General features: G+C 40.4%; 1 protein-coding gene across 5 annotated transcripts in view; it reads left to right on the forward strand.

Moving 5' to 3' along the window:
- ctnnd2a (catenin (cadherin-associated protein), delta 2a) overlaps positions 1 to 23357 on the forward strand; it is a 726237-nt gene that overhangs the window by 505771 nt on the left and 197109 nt on the right. For all 5 annotated transcript variants that reach the window (XM_062021144.1, XM_062021148.1, XM_062021145.1 and 2 more), the window contains exon 13: positions 4572 to 4704. In XM_062021144.1, the coding sequence (XP_061877128.1) occupies positions 4572 to 4704 (133 nt within the window). The remainder of the gene's footprint in view (positions 1 to 4571; positions 4705 to 23357) is intronic.

Genomic DNA, 23357 nt, shown 5'->3' on the forward strand with positions numbered 1-23357 from the left:
GGCCCGCTGTGTAATTTCACTTGGCCCTTGAGGCGATATCAAATTAACATTAGAGCTGGCCCGCTGGCCCGCCGATTATACACAGCGGCGGTGCCGCGGTAACACCGATTATATACAGCAGCGGTGCCGCGGTAACCGCATTCACCGCAAATTCTCATACTTGCCAACCCTCCCGGGAGACTCCCAAATTTCAGTGCCCTTCCCGAAAATCGTCCCGTCTGCTTTTCACCCAGTCCAACGAGTGCTGGCCCAGTCACATAAAATGTGCGGCTTTTGCACGCACACACACGTGAATGCAACGCATACTTGATCCACAGCGATACAGGTTACACTGAGGGTGGCCGTATAAACACTGTTAGAAATATATGCCAGACTGTGAATCCACACCAAACAAGAATGACAAACACATTTCGGGAGAACATCCGCACCGTAACACAACATAAACACAACAGAACAAATACCCAGAATCCCATGCAGCCCTAACTCTTCCTGGCTACAATATACACCCCCGCTACCACCAAACCCACCCCCCTCAACCGACGCACGGGGGGGGGGGGGGGGGGGGGGGGGGGGGGGGGGGGGTTGGTGGTAGCGGGGGTGTATATTGTAGCCAGGAAGAGTTAGGGCTGCATGGGATTCTGGGTATTTGTTCTGTTGTGTTTATGTTGTGTTACGGTGCGGATGTTCTCCCAAAATGTGTTTGTCATTCTTGTTTGGTGTGAACTAACAGTTTGGCGTATATTTGTATATTTCTAACAGTGTTTATACGGCCACCCTCAGTGTAACCTGTATCGCTGTGGATCAAGTATGCGTTGCATTCACGTGTGTGTGTGCGTGCAGAAGCTGCATATATCTTGTGACTAGGCCGGCACGTTGTTAGAATGGATGAAAAGCGGACGTGACGACAGCTCGTAGAGGACGTTAAAGGCATAATGACTGATGAACACCTTCGTTCAAAAATGAAGGTTGCCTCAGCTCAAAGCCTGAGCCCCGACATTAATGAACTAGCATCCAAGAAAAGATGCCAGGTATCTGGCTTGGGCACATCAGATTAGATCAGTGTGTTGCAAACTGAGCAGTTTTAAGTCCTGAATGGTTGGTTTATTCATTGTTATTTTATTTTCAAATTTATTAGCCTGTGGAAAAAGACTTAGTGAAGGTTAATGTTGATATTTACCTCAGAAGGCTGCAAATAGAAAAGAGGCATTCAATTTTTATTTAAATTGTATTTGATAGGGACGGCGTGGCGAAGTTGGTAGAGTGGCTGTGCCAGCAATCGGAGTGTTGCTGGTTACTGGGGTTCAATTCCCACCTTCTACCTTCCTAGTCACGTCCGTTGTGTCCTTGGGCAAGACACTTCACCCTTTGCCTCTGATGGCTGCTGGTTAGCGCCTTGCATGGCAGCTCCCCCCGTCAATGTGTGTGTGAATGGGTAAATGTGGAAATACTGTCAAATGCGCTTTGAGTACCTTGAAGGTAGAAAAGCGCTATACAAGTACAACCCATTTATCATTTATTTATTTATATGCCATTGATATTTTTGTATTATTATTATTTGAAACTCGATTTTGCATGTCACTATAAAGTTATATAAGCCTTGCTTGTTCAATATTCAATGCAAAACTTGTTTGGGTCCCTATTAAAAGGTTAATTTGTTCAACCTTGACCCGCGGCTTTGTTCAGTTTAAAATTTTGGCCCACTCTGTATTTGAGTTTGACACCCCTGATATAAGGGTTAGGGTTAGGGTTACTAATAAGCAATAATTCTGAGGTTATTGAGGTAAGACTCTTAGTTAATGGCTTACTGGTTGTATAATAATGCATGCTTAATTATTCACTTTTCAAGAGCCAATATGTTACTAATTTGCATGTTAATAAGCAACTAATTAATGGTGAATGTGTTCCCCATACTAAAGTGTTACCAAACTTTTTTTATACAGTACTACTTTTTTTTTTTTATTAAATATTGCACAACACAGCAGCAAAATAACCAATGTTTTTTATGGTGGTAAGGACTGCAGCAAACTGCTTAACCAGCATGAATAGTGCTGATGAGTTCATTACAGGACAGCAAGTGCAAGACATATGAGTTTCACACCAACACCTGTGTAGCATCATCAACATTTTAAAGCACATACAGAGGTAGAACTCGTTATACAGTTGTAACTTGCTTATAAGTTTAATTAGTTCTGTGTAGGAGCTCGTAGCACAACATAATCGTATTTTGAATCCCATTAAAATTAATTGAAAATCTATGATTCTATTCTGGGTCTCGAAAACCTGGGCATTTATAACATTTGACATGCTTTTTTATTAGAAACACAAACTTTTTGATAAGGAATATTGCACGATAAATGTTGCAGTATAATGGAGGACAAACAACTACAGAAGTTTTATAAAGTAATATAATAATAATGTACAGCATTAACATTAACCTTGTAGAGCAAACTTCTACAGTATCTCCTTTTTGCTGCTTCTCTGTCAAACACACTATCAGCAGGTCATCCATATTTTCATTGAAAAATGTTTGCCGTTGAGATATTATTTTAACATCCAAGTCTTTCTGATTCAGTGTGGTGCAACGGAAAATTGGCGCGTGCAAGACGTGAATTTAAATACATGTTTAATTTTAACAATAAAAAAAAGGAACAAACAAAAAGCGCTCACAGCAGAGGTAAAAACTTGACTATGGAAACAAAAGGCGCGCACCAAGGCGGAAATACAAAACTTGGGTATAAACACAAAACTTGCACAAAGGCAGAAACTATGAACAATAAAAGAAAAACACTAACTGTGGCACAAATGAACAAAACTTACTTGGCAAAGAACTGTGACATGACATGAAGTGGAGGGATGAAAAAGTGCGAGGTCGCCAGGACGAACAACAGAAAAACAATGGACTTAAATAACACAGACATGATTAACAACAGGTGCGTGACTCAAAACGTGAAACAGGTGCGTGACATGACAGGTGAAAACTAATGGGTGACCATGGAAACCAAACAAAACAAGGAAGTGAAACCAGGAACTAAAAAAAGAGTCCAAAAACCAAGCAAAACAAAAACATGATTAACACAGACATGACAACTACAGGTGCAAGGTGCACCTGGGTCATGTTTTTTTTTTTTTTTTTTTTTTATGATTTCTTTCTTTAATTCAATTAATATTCTCCATTTCTTTTCACCACTGTCCTTCACACGTACTTTCCCCATCCTCATGCTTGGATAAACAAAGTTATGTCATGCTAGCTTCTAGCTAACAAGCTAGTGAGTGACCCACCAGACGCTTTGGGCGGATATCACAAGGTTCACTGTGACATTTGCAAAGCCAGCTAGAAGCCTCAATACCAGAATTTTAGCTCACACCTAAGGCTTAACAACCAAGACACAAAAAGCTTGTGAGCTGGAGCATTCTCGTTTGACCCTGAAATTGATTACTTACAGTTCTCTTTTTTTTTAAATTAGAAAGTAGTGTCATGGTCTTTCATGACATGTATTATTCCCTGGTATATGATCTTATTTCCTGTCCATCGCCCTTATTTTTGTTTACATTTCCTGTTTACCTCCTTTTGTCGCTACTTAATCTGTCTGAGCGCGTGCCTCTTCACATCTGTTTCTGGTTAGATCATTGTGTGCTTTTGTTTTGTTTTGTAGCTAAACATGCATGCTTTCCCTATATGTCCTGTGTACTTTCCTACTGCACTATTTCTTTATTGTTGTTAATAAATACATTTTACCTTTTTTTCGCCTACCGTCTCTGCATTCTGGGGTCACGACCAGCGCAACTATGACACGTTCCAAGCTCTACTACATTAAAACAGAACAAAGTAGGGTATAGTAGAAACCAATTATGGCCTTCTCTGTACAATATAACCTAATATTCAATATAGCAGGGGTCATAAAGTGCATTTGATTCTGGAACAGAATTCTCCTCGGTAGTCACGGAGGGTCAGATACCATCGTGAATTAAAATGTGTTTGATTTTATTTGATATATTCATTTTCTATTTATTTATTTGTTTACATTTTTTGTATTTGATATTTTTTTATTCTTGTATTTATTTATTTTCCTCTGCCACCCATGAATATTCAGGGCCTGAAAGTGTTTTACACCATGTTTGTCAAAAATAAATAACTAAATAAATAAACATTATGGCTGTTTTAGGTTTCTCCACAATTCATTTCCCAGTAAAAAAAACAAAAACATAATTGTTTTGGGTGCCGCTAACTTTGTGGCCTCATCTTCTTTCACTTCCGCTTCTCTAGTGATTTGCGAAACCAGTCATGTTTTGGCAAATTGGAATTTTATTAAGCGATTTGCATCGTTTTTCATTCATTTTTCTGTTAGTGTTCCTGAGCCTGTCAGAATGGCTCTCCAGCTGAAGACAGCATAAAGAGTATTTTGACCGTCCTAAATCTCAGTCATCCGTACGCTGTCATTTTACCTGTTTGTCTGGATTTCTTCCTGATGAGTAGAGATTTTATTTGTCTTCCCGCCGGTGATATCAGCTGCAGGACGCTTTATTAAAGCTCCCAAGGAATCAAAATGTCTCCATCTGTCCTGTCTGTGCAGAGAGTTTGGCTGGAGAGATCCCGAGCTGCCAGAGGTGATCCAGATGCTGCAGCACCAGTTCCCATCTGTGCAGTCCAATGCTGCGGCGTACCTCCAACACCTCTGCTTCGGAGACAACAAGATCAAGGCCGAGGTTGGTGTCAGCTTCATCTATATAAAAACTCTTTATGACAAATGAGAGGGTTGTCTTACTTTACGTTGTTTTGTATTTCCCAACCTTACGTTTCAAGTAATGGCACATAAACAAACCTGTTCTGGATTATAAACCTTTTGGTATTTCATTTATATTGATTTGTTTTTCTTCCCTAACGTTGTAATTAGGTTCAGTTACTCCCGAAGTCATGTGCTGATCGCTGGAAAGCAATTTCAGAGTGAAGCCCCCGTGGTGTGATCTAATAAAGTCTTTAATAAAGCAAGCAGCATATAGGGATGTTGTACACACACTCAAGCCCACAACATTAGGAACACCTTGACATTCATTAACTATATTATCTCACAAATGTGAGTACACCGCTCACATTTCAGCAATTTATTGCATCTTCTTAGTAGTCAGAGGTTAATGCTCCGCTTCAGAATGCCACTGGTTAGAATCCATGAACAGCAGCTCTCCAGTGCTGGCAGCACTCATACACACCACCACCATGCTCGAGTGTAGGCAAGACACACATATCTTGATCCTATAGAGAGACGATATACTGTGTACAAAATATTACCTTTCCAATCATAATTTGGGGTTTTCAATGTTAATAATGAACAGTAGGGAAGGGATTGAAATGGCCCCATTCCTGGGCGGATCTCGCGTGAGATGAAGGCGGGGTGAGAATCATTTTGCAAAACGCTGGAAGGCGCCGTTCTATATCACAACTGATGCTGTGGTCAAAGTTGGATTTGCCACTAAACGCATTTTAAGATATTCAGCGGCTAAAAATGATAGTGCACCCACCCAATTTGTCACGTTTCATGTGTCAGGTAAACCGTGACGGATGGGGCCATACGGATACTGTATGTTTTATCCCTTAACTATCATGTAATTGTAATAACTAATTATAGTAAGCATAATGTTTAATAACTCATTTAATAAGGTGAAAATACAACAATTGAGTTCACAATCAACCACTGCTAACAATTAAACATGAAGAGTTGGGCTGTCCCGATGAACATTTTAGGTCTCTGATCTGATCCGATTTGGAGTTCCTGAAAATGTAACTAAAGTAAACACAACCACACATTTTTATAAAGCTCATCTATTTGAATTCATAATTTGCTACTATTTTTGTAAATCAGACAACATATTAAATGTTTGATATTGAATGCTACATAAAAGTTGTTTTGACAAAATGAAGTTGCTAGTGCAGAATAAGTAAACAAAAGTAAAAACTACTATTGGCTCCCGTTTAAATCATTTGGTTTTGCACTCAACGCCTTCCTGTATCCAGAGACCTACTTCACGACTTTGTAAACGTGAACAAAAATGACCAAAAAGATAAGAAAAAGATGTCATCCCTTTAGTATTGTTTGTATACTGATACTATGGTAGGTATTGATAATATATGGAACGATCAGTTCTCCTTTACTTAGCAGTTAGCTTCTTGTGTCGTCCTGCTCGGTGTGTGTAGGTAGCATGCATAGCCATTTGTTTTCCTCTACTCCTAGTCCTAGTACTTGGAAGAAACTAAGTTTATCGTCTGTGGTGACGATTAGTGTCTGAGAAGCGGCTTCGCACTTGCAACTTTTTCTCAATTTGGAGCCGGTGTTCTGGCAAGACACGCACTCTCTTGGAATTCATGCAACTCTTGCATGTGTCTAACAAGGAATATGGAAATGTGCTGCGTCTCCCTGAGCATGCATCCCTTTTGAAGGCATATTTCACGCAAGTACAATCTTTAGCCTGTAAACACTCGGACACAGCTGTTGTAGATATTAGTTAAAGCGACATAGTAACTTTGTGGAATGGGTGACAAAGTGTACTACAAAACCAAAAAACCAGTAAAGTTGGCACGTTGTGTAAATCGTAAATAAAAACAGAATACATTGATTTGCGAATCCTTTTCAACTTATATTCAATTGAATAGACTGCAAAGACAAGATAATTCATGTTGGAACTGGAAAACTTTATTTTTTGCAAATATTAGCTCATTTTGAATTTGTTGCCTGCAATGTGTTTCAAAAAAGCTGGCACAATTGGCAAAAAAGACTGAGAAAGTGGAGGAATGCTCATCAAACACTTATTTGATAAATCCCAAATCTGAACAGGCTAATTGGGAACAGGTGGGTGCCTTGATTGGGTATAAAAGCAGCTTGCATGAAATGCTCAGTCATTCACAAACAAGGATGGGGCGAGGGTCACCACTTTGCGAACAAATGTGTGAGAAAATTGTCGAACAGTTTAAGAACAACATTTCTCAACCAGCTATTACAAGGAATTTAGGGATTTCACCATCTACAGTCCGTAGTATCATCAAAAGGTTCAGAGAATCTGGAGAAATCACTGCAAGGCCGAAAACCAACATTGAATGCCCGTGACCTTGGATCCTTCATGTGGTACTGCATCAAAAAGTGACATTAGTGTGTAAAGGATATCACCACATGGGCTCAGGAACACTTCAGAAAACCACTGTCAGTAACTACAGTTTGTCGCTACATCTGTAAGTGCAAGTTAAAACTACTATGCAAAGCCAAAGCCATTTATCAACAACACCCAGAAACGCCGCCGGCTTCGCTGGGCCCGAGCTCATCTAAGATGGACTGATAAAAGTGTTCTGTGGTCTGACGAGTCCACATTTAAAAAATGTATTTGTAATTGTATTTGAAAACTGTGGACGTCGTGTCCTCCGGAACAAAGAGGAAAAGAACCATCCGGATTGTTATAGGCGCAAAGTTCAAAAGCCAGCATCTGTGAATGTATGGGGGTGTATTAGTGCCAATGGCATGGGTAACTTACACATCTGTTAAGGCGCCATTAATGCTGAAAGGTACATACTTAGACTTAGACTTAGACAAACTTTAATGATCCACAAGGGAAATTGTTCAACACAGCAGCTCAGTTACAATGATGGAAAGTGTAAGGATGGAAAGGACAATGCAGGTATAAATAGACTAATATAGCGATAAAAAAAAAAATCTAACATATATACGAATATACACATAATATGTGTACAGAATATTATATATACAGATATATTATATTATGTCTATAACATATATACAATATATACCAATGACCAGTGTTGGGTTCGTTACTGAAAACCAGTAACTAGTTACAGTTACTAGTTACTTTATTTGAAAAGTAACTCAGTTACTAACTCAGTTATTTACACCAAAAAGTAATGCGTTACTGTGAAAAGTAACTATTTAGTTACTTCTTTTTTTCCCCCTTTTTTTTTTTAAGGCTCCCATTAATGCCCTTTTAGCCTTCATTTCAGTACTGTTGTTGCACTGGAGAATAATACAATCTGTTGATCAACTTGACATGCATTTGCATCACTGAACTCTGCTAAGCAATGTGGTCTACATACAACACACAAACACAAAGATAGGTTTCAAAGGGCCAATTTATTTCAGGCCAGAACAAATTGACAAAAGTATTTTAAATAGCTGCAACATAATGGCACTTTAACTTTAACTTTAAGTAGATAGGATCTTTGATCCTAGACACAACTTACATTGAACTAAAATGTTCTTTTCTTTGTGCTCGACAAAAGAAAAGTAGTGAGAATGTTAAGACACTCGACTTCTGGCTTCACCATGATGTCTTGTTAGTTGTTATGAGAGTAGCGTGTGTGTGTGTGTGTGTGTGTGTATGTGTGTGTGTGTGTGTGTGTGTGTGTGTGTGTGTGTGTGTGTGTGTGTGTGTGTGTGTGTGTGTGTGTGTGTGTGTGTGTGTGTGTGTGTGTGTGTGTGTGTGGCCTTTTAAGATATGACAGCATGTGAGGTGAGTGACTTCAGTGAGTGAGTGGGCGAGAGAAGTGAGGGACCGGCAACAGTGAGTGCGTGCAGGTGCTCTAGCTTGGTGGATGGCTGCGTCCAATGAAGTCACAAAGTTGCAACAAACCGCCGGCCTCGTCATTCGCCCTCAGCTGTAAAGACCCACTTCCGGGTAAAGTGAAGGTTGTTAGCCCCGAAGTACATAGGCCCTGGAGGGACGTCTCCTCAACTATGGTATGGGAGTCCCCCCCGCCTCCACCCACACAAAGCACGCCTCTTCTTTTCCACTGCAGCGCTGCAATAAAACACACTCAGATCTTCTGTTTCTAGCCGATACTACATAAAAAATAACGCAGTAACGCATCATGTAGTAACGGTAACTGAGTTACTGAATATATAAAATAACGCGTTAGATTACTAGCTACCGCCGAAACTAACAGCGTTACAGTAACGCGTTACAAATGCCAATGACCATGTACAATATTACAGTATATACAGTATATGTGACAGCAGCAGCATAAAATAGAGAGTAGATCCAGCAGAAAATAGAAAATAGACATTAGAAACAAAGAGAAGTAGCTAACATGTCTGGTGTCAGGTAATAGGCAGATATCATCTATTGCTGTATGGCGAGTGATTATACAGCTGGATGGAGTGTGGAATGAAGGAGTTCTTGAATCGCACAGTGCGGGAAGAAAGCTGGAGGAGCCTGTTGGAGTATGAGCTCCGCTGTCCCTTAATAATCAGGTGGAGTGGGTGGGCAGGATTGTCCATGATGGCCAGCAGTTTGTCCAGTGTCCTCCTGTCCCTCACTGACACAAACGCCTCCAACTGCGTGCCAATAGTTTGGCCGGCTTTCCGGATCAGTTTATCAATCCGGTTTGAGTCCCTTTTGCTGGTGCTTATCCCCCAACCAACCACTGCAAAATACAGTGCACTGGCCACAACAGACTGATAAAATATCTCCAACAGCTTGCTGCACACATTAAAGGACCTAAGCTTCCTCAGGAAAAAGAGTCTGCTCATGCCCTTCTTGTAAACAGCTTTGCAGTTGTCCTTCCAGTCCAGTCTGCTGTTCAAATGGACTCCCAGGTACTTATACTGCTCCACTAATGCCACCACCCGGCCCTGGATCTTGATGGGCTCCACTGGGGTCACTCTCTTCCTGAAGTCGATGACCAGCTCCTTGGTCTTGTCCACATTAAGAACCAGATGGTTCGCCTGAGACCACTCCACAAAGTCAGCGATCAGTGTCCTGTACTCCAATTCCTGTCTCTCTCTGATACACCTGACCACAGCAGAGTCGTCAGAGTATTTCTGCAGGCGGCAGGACCTGGAACTATACTGGAAGTCTGAGGTGTACAGGGTGAACAGGAAAGGAGACAGGACAGTCCCCTGTGGAGCACCTACACCACTGACCACAGTATACAACAGAGAGCTCCCCAGTCGCACAAACTGGGGCCTGTCAGACAAGTAATCAGTGATCCAGGAGACAATGGATGAACTGACACACATCCTGAGCAACTTGTCACTCATCAGAATTGGCTCAATGGTGTTAAAGGCACTGGAGAAATAAAAAACATGATCCTCACAGTGCCCTTCCCACCATCCAGGTGAGAGTGAGCATGATGCAGCAGGTAGATAACAGCATCATCCACTCCTACATGGGGCTGATATGCAAACTGTAGAGGATCCAGGGAAGGAGCCACCAGTGGTCTCAGCTGATCCAGCACAAGTCTCTCGAGGACCTTCATGACCTGGGACGTCAGGGCAACAGGTCTGAAGTCATTCGAGCCCGATGGGATGGGCTTCTTGGACACCGGCACTATGCAGGATGTTTTCCATAGCACTGGTATCTGTTCTAGCTTCAGACTCAGGTTGAAGATGAAGTGCAGGATCCCAGTAAGCTGAACAGCGCAAATCTTCAGGACCCAGATGTTGACTCGGTCAGGGCCTGCTGACTTAGCTGGATTGACTCTCTCCAGCTGCCGTTTTACATGTCCAGGTGTCAGACACACCGGGCTGGCTTTCTCAGTGGGGGTGGAAGTGGGGGATGGGGGAGGGGGAAAGAAACGGCTGTGGCAGGTTAAAGAGAAGGAGTTTGTGTATTATGTTAAAGAGGTTCATTTAGCCTACTAATGTGTATTTATAAATAGTTGATTTATATAGGCTAGTAAGAAGCAGAAGCAAGATAGCCGAAACTTGTCAGGTACAAAACTTTACCTTACTAGCCTATATAAATCAACTATTTATAAATAAAAAAAGAGTTTGTGTATTGAAGTTCAGGGGAGGTGTGAGAACAGGAGTAGTGGGGGGAGGGCCATTAAGGGGCGCACTGCTAAATCTATTGAAAAACAAATTCAGCTCGTTGGCTCTAGCTACACCCCCTTCCAGCAGTTTGGCTTTATTGTTGAAGCCTGTGATGGTCTTCATTCCCTTCCAAACCTCACAAGTGTTGTTCTGTTGGAGTTTAGCTTCAAGCTTCCTCCTATAGGCATCTTTCCCTTCTTGTAGCTGAACTGTAAGCTGCCACTGAATCCTCTTCAACTCGTCCCGATCACCGGATCTGAAGGCTAGTTTCTTTTTATTCAGCAGCACCTTTAGCTGGCTGGTGATCCAGGGCTTGTTATTTGGGTAACGGTGGACAGTTTTTGTAGGGATGATGGAGTCCTCACAGAAATTGATGTGGTCAGTGATGCAGTCTGTGATGCTGTCAATATCTGTCCCGTGAGGCTTACAGAGTACTTCCCAGTCTGTAGTCTCAAAGCAATCTTGTAAGGCTATGCTAGCCTCTATGCTCCTCATTTGCACTGATTTAGTTGAGATGGGCTGCCTCCTCACAGCAGGAACGTATTGAGGTGTTAAAAGCACCAGATTGGATTGTGATCAGACCGTCCCAGGGGAGGGGGGGGGGGGGGGGGGGGGTTTGGGGCAGTGGCTCTGTATGCATCTTTTGAATTAGCATACAGTAGGTCCAGAGTTTTATTTTCCCGTGTTGCACAGTGCACATATTGATGGAAAATGGGTAACAGAGTCCAAAGAAACATGATTAAAGTCACCCGAAATGGGAATTAGAGCATCATGATGTTTGGTCTGTTGCTTAGCAACAGCGGCATGAATGGTGTCACAAGCAGCAGTTTCGTCAGCAGAAGGAGGAACATACACTCCAATGAAGAATACAGAAGTAAACTCCCTTGGCAAATAATATGGCCGAATTCCAACAGCCAGAAGTTCAATACAGTTCAATACGGGTTTTGGGGCAACATATGTTGCCACCCAAGCAACGTCATCATGGACGCCCCTGCTTATTTCAGCAAGACAATGCCAAGCCACGTGTTACAACAGCGTGGCTTCATAGTAAAAGAGTGCGGGTACTAGACTGGCCTACCTGAAAAGCTTCAAAAATTGGTCTCCTCAGTTCCCAAACGTTTACTGAGTGTTGTTAAAAGGAAAGGCCATGTAACACAGTGGTAAAAATGCCCATGTGCCAACTTTGTTGCAATGTGTTGCTGCCATTAAATTCTAAGTTAATGATTATTTGCAAAAAAAAATGAAGTTTCTCAGTTCGAACATTAAATAGCGTGTCTTTGCAGTCTATTCAAATGAATATAAGTTGAAAAGGATTTGCAAATCATTGTATTCTGTTTTTACACAACGTGTTAACTTCACTGGTTTTGGGGCTTGTATTATCAATTATTACAGAGGTAAAAAAACAACATTAAAATGTGAAAAATAGAGCAAGATGACGTAATGTAATGTAATGAGATTTATTTTAATTGATTCTAATAATAATACACTTTTGTCACTTATAACACAAAGCTGATCCTAACTTTTGTCTTTGAGTATATATTATATGAAGTATTTTTTCTTTTTTTGTACAAAATAAAACTATTTTGAAAATGGCCCCAACAATCTTTAGTATACGACCCCTGGTGGAAAAAGTAAGGACACCACACAAAAAATTCATGGTGTAAAAATGTTGCTGCAAACATTATTTTGGCGTCATTGTGACAAGCAGACCAGTCATTATCAAATTGTCAGGTTGTTTGTCATTGCATCACAAATTTTAGCTTATTTTAATTGTTTTTACAATATTATTGTTATTTTTTTTTGTGACAGGCCAAACCCGGGCCTAGAGTTTGACTCATTTGCTGTGAGCTATCCACCCACTCACACATACAACAATAAATACACACAAGGAAAACACAGCCAGACTTGCACACAAGAAAAAAACGTACAGTATCGGTCATTTCACTTAATCCTTGCAGCACTGAAAGAAACTGAAGTGTTTAATGTCTTTCATAACAGATATAATTAGCGTTTCTAAGTGAAGGCAAACATTTTTGCCAGTGAATGCTTTGTGTTTTCCTGTCATTCATTAATGGGCAACACAATCACTTCTTACACAGATTGAATGCAGCTGTTGTGCCTTTAAATATCACACATTCACATGCAGCATACAGCAGACGCTTTAGAAAATCACACAACTGCTCCTAATTGGAACATAATTTATTTATTTTCATCTAAATAATTACTAATTTCCATGAGTTATTTTAAGCAGTGTTACCCATAAACAAAATGATCACCACATTCAACTTTAATTGTCAGCAATAGTACTCCTGCTTTTCTTTAAGATAATTGAACTTCTCACAGTTTGACATTAGCAAAGAGACATTCAGAGAAAATTAAACCTTTTATTACTCCGTAGGAGGGAATGGCATTACCTAATGGTAAAAAACTATATTCTCTTGTGTTCCATGTAATTCTCAAGTGTTTTGGTGGATCCTCAGGGTTGTATTGAATTATTGTTCTTTGTAAAAGAGGGAAACATCTAATGCAAGTGGGTAAAACACTTAAAATTAGTAATACAAGTGTTAGACTTACTTTCCCCAGCTACTCTGACACACAGTATATGTTTCATTATTTCATTTTAATATTATTCATTATTTCTTAATAGTTTAACCTTACAGGAAGTTCTCTCGACAAAACTCGGTGATGTTTCAATAATTCATGTTTTTCTGATTAAGACAAAAACAATGAGGGCTATGTTTCACTAGGAATTTTCATAGTCGAATCTGGGGGGCTGTCAATGAATTAACATATTTAATCGCGGTTAATTGCAGATTGTTCAATTAACTCAAAATGAATCACAGAAATAATTTTTCATCAATAAGTGTACCCTGGACAGATAATTTTCCTCTTTTTTTTAAACATGACTGGACAATTAGGTGTCTTCAATGATTTTTTAATAAACATTATACTTTTTTTAAACATGCTTTTAATGTCAGTAAAAAAGTGTCTTGCCAGATTTTATATTTTTTAGGAATACATCATTTGTATTCCTGCTGTAGGAGCACTTGCATTAAGAGGAGGAGCTACACCATGTTTTGTGCATTAATAACACAAAAGGTGGATTGTTACTATCATGCTTTAATTGTCAAAGTTTGTTAATGTAATCTGTAATATTTACCTGAATAAATGCCTCTGATATTCTGTTAATTACATGTTGTTTAAATTGATGCGTGAAAATGATTTGACTTTCTCTATTTATTATTAAAATGTAATATTCAGCCTGCTAAACATTCTGTAATCAATCAATCAGAACAGGTTGTAAAATAATATACACTTCATTTCAATCTGCCAGAAAACACTTATTTAGGTAGAAATGCCACAGATTACATTACAAAACGTCTTTGACAAAGCATGATCACAATGTAAGACATGTTTTCATTTTGTTATGGTAGTAAGACCGAATTTGAGTGTGTGATTTGTATGAGAAAAGGTGTCTTGGCATGATTTGACGACGTGAAAGTCTTTGATAAAAATTAAGTCTTGACTTCTTGCTTACATTCTTTCTTTTTTGCTGAGCTTTTATTCCATCTTACTGGAGCAGTTAGTGTAACAATTGACATGTTATGTTATCAATGCACTCAACTGTGTATTAATGAAGTTCCACCTCTCTGCAAGGGGCCAAGTGCGCCAGTAGGCAGTTGGTCTAGTGATGTCGTCTCACGGCGATCGAAGATAAAATGGTCTTGTTTTGTCCGGAGAACGACTTGCCATGGTTTTAGACATGGGAATTCCATAATCCATCCATCCATCCATTTTCTACCGCTTGTCCCTTTTGGGGTCGCGGGGGGTCGCTGCAGCCTATCTCAGCTGCATTCGGGCGGTAGGCGGGGTACACCCTGGACAAGTCGCCACCTCATCACAGGGCGGAATTCCATAATGTAACGTCATTATATTTTTATCACGCTACGGAATGGGGCGAGAGTCAAAAAAGTGTCAGGACGCATGCGCGTTAATCGCGCGTTAAAAAAATTAGCGCCATCAAAGGAACTTATAGTTGACGCGTTATTATCGTGTTAACTTTGACAGCCTCAGTTAGATTGTGTCATTAGTTGACAGTCAAATATTGGCAAAACATTTGTTTATCTGTGATAGCAAGAGCTAATGGAATCACCACAATTTGCTTATTTTCAGTCCATAACAAGGCTAAAACACTCAGATAAACACGGGAGAGGTTGAATAGTTTAGTGATCGAGGTTGTCCGATACAACTTTTTCATTTCCAATACCATACCCGTATCGGGCTTTTGCGCATTGGCCAATAGCGATATTATTATTGTTTTTTTTTCTGATATCGGACCAACCCCGACACCCCTATTAGTGAGGTCCTCACATCGGCTCTGTTCTGGTCAACTTTGGCTCTAGCTCGGCACCAGGGACATGATCAATTTGGACTATCAGGGAGAAGTAAGGATTATTACTGTTGGAAGCCCGGCGATTTGAGTGTAATGTTGACAGTTGAACTCCTTTGAAATGAATATTTGACCATTGTATGACAAACTAAGTAGTCACCAACTGCAATATTTTGTACATTAGCATATAAAATACTAAAAGGTGTCATGCGCTTATTCAATTGGTAAACAGTTGAGGATCTTAATGACCCCAAAAAAAGTAAACATCGAAGCATCCTGGAGAAGAACGGAACTGTATTGACTCGACATAAAATTGTTTTTTTCCCATAGAAAAATGTCTAATTAGGTGGATCGCCTTATATTCATGGTCTAGCAATGTATGCATGCAAATCAGTAGTTCATGCCAAACAACAGAGCTTTTCTTTCTGTCACTTACACAAACTTGGAGAGATTCAACGGTGAAGGTTAGGCAACATAGCAATCAACAGATTAGTTATGATTATAATTATAGTATAATAGTGAGCCTTGAAGCAGTCATCAAATAAATGTGGGGCCGCTAAAAAAAAACTGTGGAGGGGGGCGTGACCTGCGGACCTGCTGCGAAGCGGGGTGTGCCAGGACCGGCTTCGAGATCAGCGACAGGTGCGTAGGTGGCCCACCTGGGCCTGGTTATCTAATCACCTGTCGCTCTGTTAAAAGGCAGCATCCGGGAGGGGGGAGTTATTGGAGTGGAAGCTGGAGAAAGAGGCGAGAGAGAGAGAGCAAGACACAAACCGAGAAAAATATTTTGCTGAAAAGCAGAACACTTGCACGCTGTGAGGAAAAATAAAACAGTGTTGTAACCCTCTTGTGGCAATGTTTGGTGGTCCGAGGAACCCACTGGAGGGCAACCTCCACAAAAACATATCCTTTTTTAAGAACAATCTATTAGGTATTGAGTTACAGATTTTGAAAACATGAGCCAAACAAACAACACTTCTGCCTTTTTTTTTCTTCTTTAAAATAAAAATAATAAACCATTTTAAAAAAACTGTCTTGAAAATTAAGGGAGTGCTTTTATAAAATAATCTAAACTAAAACTGTGTTATTCCTCTGCTTATTCTTTTTGTAAATAACATTTACACATAGTTTCACACTAGATCAGGAGTCGCCAACCCGTTGATCGCGATCTACCAGTCGATCTTTGGGATCTTACCAGTCGATCACGAAAATATAAGGAAAAGAAAAGTATTAAAAAGACAGAAAAGTATTAAAAAGACATTAGTAACACTCCCACCCAGAGAGTGACCAACAGACCTGTCAACAGGCATGCATTTTAACCCCTAAATACGCCCGTACACCTCTGCCCTTCTCTCTTCAGCCTCACATCCAGCCACTCTCCACACCGCGGCCACACCCCCTAAACGCGGCCACACATTTCACCCGCTCGTCTCGCAAACGTGCATGGCATGACGTGCACAAAATTATGGAGTTCCAACAATGCATTAAGGCTGACGGCTGCAACGCATCGGACATTTTCTAGCATCCAACATCAAACAACTCTTCCCTCAACCACGACCATCATTGCTCACTTGCAACGGGAAGCTAACAAGCCAAATACGAGAGTCCGTGAACATTGCTGTATAGAACAGATTTTGTGTTGATTTATTGTGCCTACAAACGTAAACATTGACATGTGCGAAGGCAGTAATATATTACTGGCACTCATCGAGGGCGGACGCTCCCCTTTTCTCTCCCTTAGCTCTCCTACTTGCTTCTTTGTCTTGTCTTGTCTTGTCTTAACTTTCTTGTTGCCTCTTTTTGCACTGTTCTCCAAATCTAAACAATGGAACTAAGTAACTGGCCTCTCAACGAAATTGATAAGATCTTGGGTTTGGGGGAACCTGCTTGTCTTGACGGAGCGGTTGTTGCTGGACACACGACAGACTCTTGGGAGGAGTGCCGCGTGCCTGGCGAACCTTCAGTCAAGGACGTGAAAATATCCACTTATTCGGAATTATGACACCAGGACATCTACTGATTGGAGTAAGCGTTGCTCTGGTTTGTCGACAAATTGGAAGTTGCTGGCAGTCTTCAAAGTACCCCAAAGCTGCAACAAATGATTGGAGGATGTGGACACTTGTGATTTGATAACATTGGACTGTCTGCCCTGCAGGAGGAATTTGAGGACCAGTAATAGACAATTTACTGTGAAAATAAAAAAAAAAAGTCACTCCCATGCAAAACATTCTAACTTGGATTGTTTCCTTGGCTTCGAGACTCTCCCAAAGGACAGTGCAGCGAAGACACAACTAACTCCCTTGTTGTCTTTCATGGACACACACCTGTTGTTGTTGACTTTAGACTGACTGGCGGCTGCAAGAACACCAAGGTCACGGAACAGAGACACGCTGCAGGCTTACACACACACATACTCCACCCCCCATCCAATGCCCTCGATGGCTTGAATCCCTTAGGAGTGATGGACGGCCGGGCAGCGCTAGAAGAGCTGCAGCCTGCCACCGTAGCCCCCACCCTCTCCCCTCTGTTGCAAGTCTCGAGTTGTATGTTGTAATATGTACATATATGTGCTTTGCCATGGAGTCTTTTTCCCACTCCAGACTGGGCCTCCTTAAGAGCCCAGTCTCGATTGTATTTTTGTAATCATCCTCCCCCAGCGTTGACCTTTTTCCCATCTTTTACGGGGCCTTGTGGCGACCCATCAGCATTCCTGTTCTGTAACTCTGTACACTGTTTGTCTAATCTTGAACAGGTTTGTGCTGAAAACAAAGTTTTGTGGTACTTGTGCAATGACAATAAATACCATACCATACCATGATAAAACACACTAGGCACATTACAAAACAAAAACAAGCAAACATTTGGAAAACAGCATCAAATAAAATGTATATATGTTACATATATATGTATATGTGTGTGTATATATATATATATATATATATATATATATATATATATATATATATATATATATATATATATATGTATATGTATATGTATATATATGTATATGTATATGTATATATATATATATGTAAATACCTGTATATATATATATATATATATATACTGTATACATATATATATATATATATATATATATATATATATATATATATATGTTATATATGTATATATGTATGTATGTATATATATATATATATATATATATATATATATATATATATATATATATATATATATATATATATATATATATGTATGCAAGCGCAATATCTACAAATAGAGTTTTTAAATAGCCATCCATCTTCCTAGTTATTGTCTCTGTGCTATTTTTAAACATGCACTACGAGAGTCATAAATTGCCAGAGCGGTTTGGCGTTTTAAGATTTAAGCAGCCTGCTTGTGTGTTGTCTGTTTTATCATCACACTCTGCATACATTAGAAACACAGATTATGACACTTTATTTTTATATGCACTGATCCAAAAGACAGGCACAGATGGCAGGGGACTGAGTGAACGGCTACATTCAGCCACAACGTGATGCCAAAATAAGTGATACCTAGGAGAGGGAAATAAAAGAATATCGCTGTCTGCTACCTGGATCAGACAGTCTTTTTATAGATAGACTGATAGATAGGCGAGTGAAAGAGAAAGTACATTGAGTTAAAGAAATTTGCCACATACGTAAAATTGGAACATTCCTGATTCTAAGCAGTTCAGGTGTAATTCAAAAAATAAAAATAAAAAACTTTTTGGATTGTTTACAGGTCCTTGATTACGGTATTTGTTGGACCATAGGGTGCAATGCCCATGAGCGTGTCTATTCTCATACAAAAGGCGCACCAGATCAAAAAGCGCATGAAAGGGGTCAAACAAAAAGCATCATCCAACGCTGTTGATTCCATAACTAAGCAGGGGTTGTATTTGTCTAAATATCTACTCGGGACTCAAAATCGACTCGGATGTGAGGCCAAAAATGTTGATCGGGACATTCCAACTAAAAACCTCAATAATGTAAACAAGCTCCTGGAATATTTATCATCAGAAATCCTGGAAGGCAATTGTTCTCCAAGTGTGCGGTGAGATGCGTACCGCAGCTTGAGAAAAATCCAGAAAATTAAAATGTTCAAAAATGGTTAGTTTAAAGGTTGAATGAATTGTTCTTGAATACGGTACTAATGCAGAGAAAGTAAACAGGTGAAAAGACAATCAAATATGCTTTGAAAAAAAATCTGTTTTTGCGTGTTAAAGAGGACCTTACCATATTATGTACTCTGCTCCTGATGTAAGTGGATGAATCCATTCCAGTATCAAACTCTTGTCATTATAGAGCCTTAAATAACTGTTTAAAATGCACAAGCTAAGATAATACTATTGTACAACTTTAAATAAAACTTAAAAAAATGCTTGGGAGACATGCCAAGGGTAGATTATTGCTTGGAAGGTGCTGGCATTTCATTGTTCTTACCTTATTATTGATATTTGATTTATTGCTGCCATATCCATATTGTCTTGAGCACCCAGGACAGAGATCTGTGTATGGCTTCCCTATTTTCCCATACCTTAAATTTTTGGTTACATGGTTGTCATCTTTGTATTTTGTTTCCTCATCACGTTCCATATGGGCATGGCAAACGAAACAACAAAGAAACACCAAAAAGCCAAGTAAAAAAACAAAACAACCTTTCAATTAATCAGCATCTTGACATGCCACACCTGTGAGGTGGGATGGATTATCACTTGCTGATACTTTTTAAAATGCTTTAAAACACCTTCGTTGTCTTCATTTCCCTGATAGAAGTATATCTATGTATACAGTACAGGGTTTACCCTAAACCGCCAAGATAACTTTGGCGGTGGGGGCGTGGTTATGGGCGTGGTTACCATGACATCATTGAGTCTTTTTGCTATGGTTTTCTTTAAAGAGGCTGAAAAAATGTATGCATACATTTAAAACAAATCTGTTATTATTAAAGCTGTTAAATGATACATACATACACTGTGTGTGTATATATATATATATATATATATATATATATATATATATATATATATATATATATATATATATATATATATATATATATATACTGTATATGTATGTATGTATATAAATGTGTGTATATATATATATATATATATATATATATATATATATATATATATATATATACAGTCATGCTCATAAGTTTACATACCCTGGGAGAATGTATGATTTATTGGCCATTCTTCAAAGAATATGAATGATAACACAAAAACCTTTCTTCCACTCATGCATGGTTGTGTGAAGCTATTTATTGGCAAACAACTGTGTTCACTCTTTTTAAATCAAAATTATAAAAGAAAGTACCCAAATGACCCTGATCAAAAGTTTACATACCCCAGTGACTTTGATCTGATAACATGCACAAAAGTTGACACAAAAAGGTTTGAATGGCTAATCAAGGTTCCAGTCCTAACCTGTGACCTGTTTGTTTGTAATTAATGTGTGTGTATAAAAGGTCAGTGAGTTTCTGGGCTACTGACAGACCATTGCATCTTTCATTAAGTGCTGTACAGATGTTTTTGTATTCTAAGTCATGGGGAAGGCAAAAGAATTGTCAAAGGATCTGCAAGAAAAGGTAATTGAACTGCATAAAATAGGAAAGGGGTATACAAAGATATCCAAGGAATTGAGAATGCCAATCAGCAGTGTGACTTGGAGGTACTGATTCTCATCCCTGTAGTGAGGGGAAGGCTGCTCCTGATATGTACTGAGCAGTTTTAATCACTCGCTGGAGTGCCTTCCTGTCCTTAGCAATGCAGTTTCTATACCAGACCGTGATTGAGCTGTAAGGACACTCTCAACCGTATTTCTATAGAAGTTGCTGAGAATTTTGGATGGCATGCCAAATTTTCTCAGCCTTCTTAGGAAGTACAGTCGCTGCTGGGCTTTCTTTATTGTTTGTTGGGTGTTGTGATCCCAGGTGAGGTCCTCGCTGATGTGGGTCCCAAGGAATTTAAAGGTTTTCACCCTGTCCACCTTTGTCCCCCCCCTATGTACAGAGGTGTATAGTGTGTACTCCTGTGTACCCCTTGAGTCCAACCCTCACTGGTAACGGGTCCGATTTACTGCCGGCAATGCGGACCAAGCTCTGACACTGATCGTACAGGGAGCGGACCGCCACAATCAGACAGTCCGATACCCCATACTCTCCAAGCACTCCCCACAGGACTTCCCGAGGGACACGGTCGAATGCCTTCTCCAAGTCCACAAAGCACATGTAGACTGGTTGGGCAAACTCCCATGCACCCTCAAGGACCCTGCCGAGAGTATAGAGCTGGTCCACAGTTCCACGACCAGGATGAAAACCACACTGTTCCTCCTGAATCCGAGGTTCGACTATCCGGCGTAGCCTCCTCTCCAGTACACCTGAATAGACCTAACCGGGAAGGCTGAGGAGTGTGATCCCACGATAGTTAGAACACACCCTCCGGTTCCCCTTCTTAAAGAGAGGAACCACCACCCCGGTCTGCCAATCCAGAGGTACCGCCCCCGATGTCCACGCAATGCTGCAGAGTCTTGTCAACCAAGGCAGCCCCACAGCATCCAGAACCTTAAGGAACTCCAGGCGGATCTCATCTACCCCCGAGGCCTTGCCACAGAGGAGCTTTTTAACTACCTCAGCAACCTCAGCCCCAGAAATAGGAGAGCCCACCACAGATTCCCTAGGCACTGCTTCCTCATAGGAAGACGTGTTGGTGGGATTGAGGAGGTCTTCGAAGTATTCCCTCCACCGATCCACAACATCCGCAGTTGAGGTCAGCAGAACACCATCCTCACCATACACGGTGTTGATAGTGCACTGCTTCCCTTTCCTGAGGCGGGGGATGGTGGTCCAGAATGGCTTCGAAGCCGTCCGGAAGTCGTTTTCCATGGCTTCCCCGAACTCCTCCCATGTCCGAGTTTTTGCCTCCGCGACCGCTGAAGCCACACACCACTTGGCCTGTCGGTACCTGTCCGCTGCCTCCGGAGTCCTATGAGCCAAAAGAACCCGATAGGACTCCTTCTTCAGCTTGACGGCATCCCTCACCGCCGGTGTCCACCAACGGGTTTTAGGATTACCGCCACGACAGGCACCAACTACCTTGCGGCCTCAGCTCCAATCAGCCGCCTTGACAATAGACAATGGTCCACTCGGACTCAATGTCCAGCACCTCCCTCGTGACATGTTCAAAGTTCTTCCGGAGGTGGGAATTGAAACTCTCTCTGACAGGAGACTCTGCCAGACGTTCCCAGCAAACCCTCACAATGCGTTTGGGCCTGCCAGGTCTGTCCGGCATCCTCCCCCACCATCGCAGCCAACTCACATATATATATATGTATATATATATATGTGTGTGTGTGTGTGTGTGTGTATGCATACTGTATTTGTATGTATGTATATATATATATATATATATATATATATATATATATATATATATATATATATATATATATATATATATATATATATATATATATATATACACTCTGACCGGGCTGACATCTCATGACATTTGCTCATATTTAATGTTGCCTAATGCATGACTGCAGTTTGAGATCTGGATTGCTGTGTGACTTTGTCTTTTTCTGAAAAAATGTGGTTTACCTCAGGGGTATTTAGTTGCAGGTTTGTCAAAAAAATAAAAAGTGCAAATTAATAACTGCATCAGGGAATCTTTGTTTTTCCCCAACTTCTTTAATCATGTTGATTTAATTATCAGCACATATTTTGCTATTGTTTTGATTGGTAAATCACCCTTTGCTGGGGGGAGTCTCATTGCTATTATTAGGACAGTACGTTATCCTCAAACCCTCCTCATAACACATACATATTCACACATCGGGATTTCCAAGAGACTTCCCCTATCCCCTGCTGTGAGGTGAGTCATGCATGTGTTCTAGTTGTTTGCTCTTATTTGCCACGGTAGATTTTCACAGTGAACTATTCATACAGTACCACCTGCTACAAATATTCGATGGTTAATGATGGCCCACCTTGGACTGCTCCTAAAGAGACATCACTGCCTGAGGCCACAAACTCAATTAGCCAACAGTTAAAAAGGCCTTTAAAAAGCCTTGCGTGACACAGCGCCTCTCTGAAGGTGCAATCAAGCCAGTAAATAGTAAGATGATTTATGCTGACATTCCATATGTGATGAGTCGTACGGA

Source organism: Entelurus aequoreus, linkage group LG15 (assembly GCF_033978785.1).
Source record: "Entelurus aequoreus isolate RoL-2023_Sb linkage group LG15, RoL_Eaeq_v1.1, whole genome shotgun sequence".
Classification (NCBI taxonomy): domain Eukaryota; kingdom Metazoa; phylum Chordata; class Actinopteri; order Syngnathiformes; family Syngnathidae; genus Entelurus; species Entelurus aequoreus.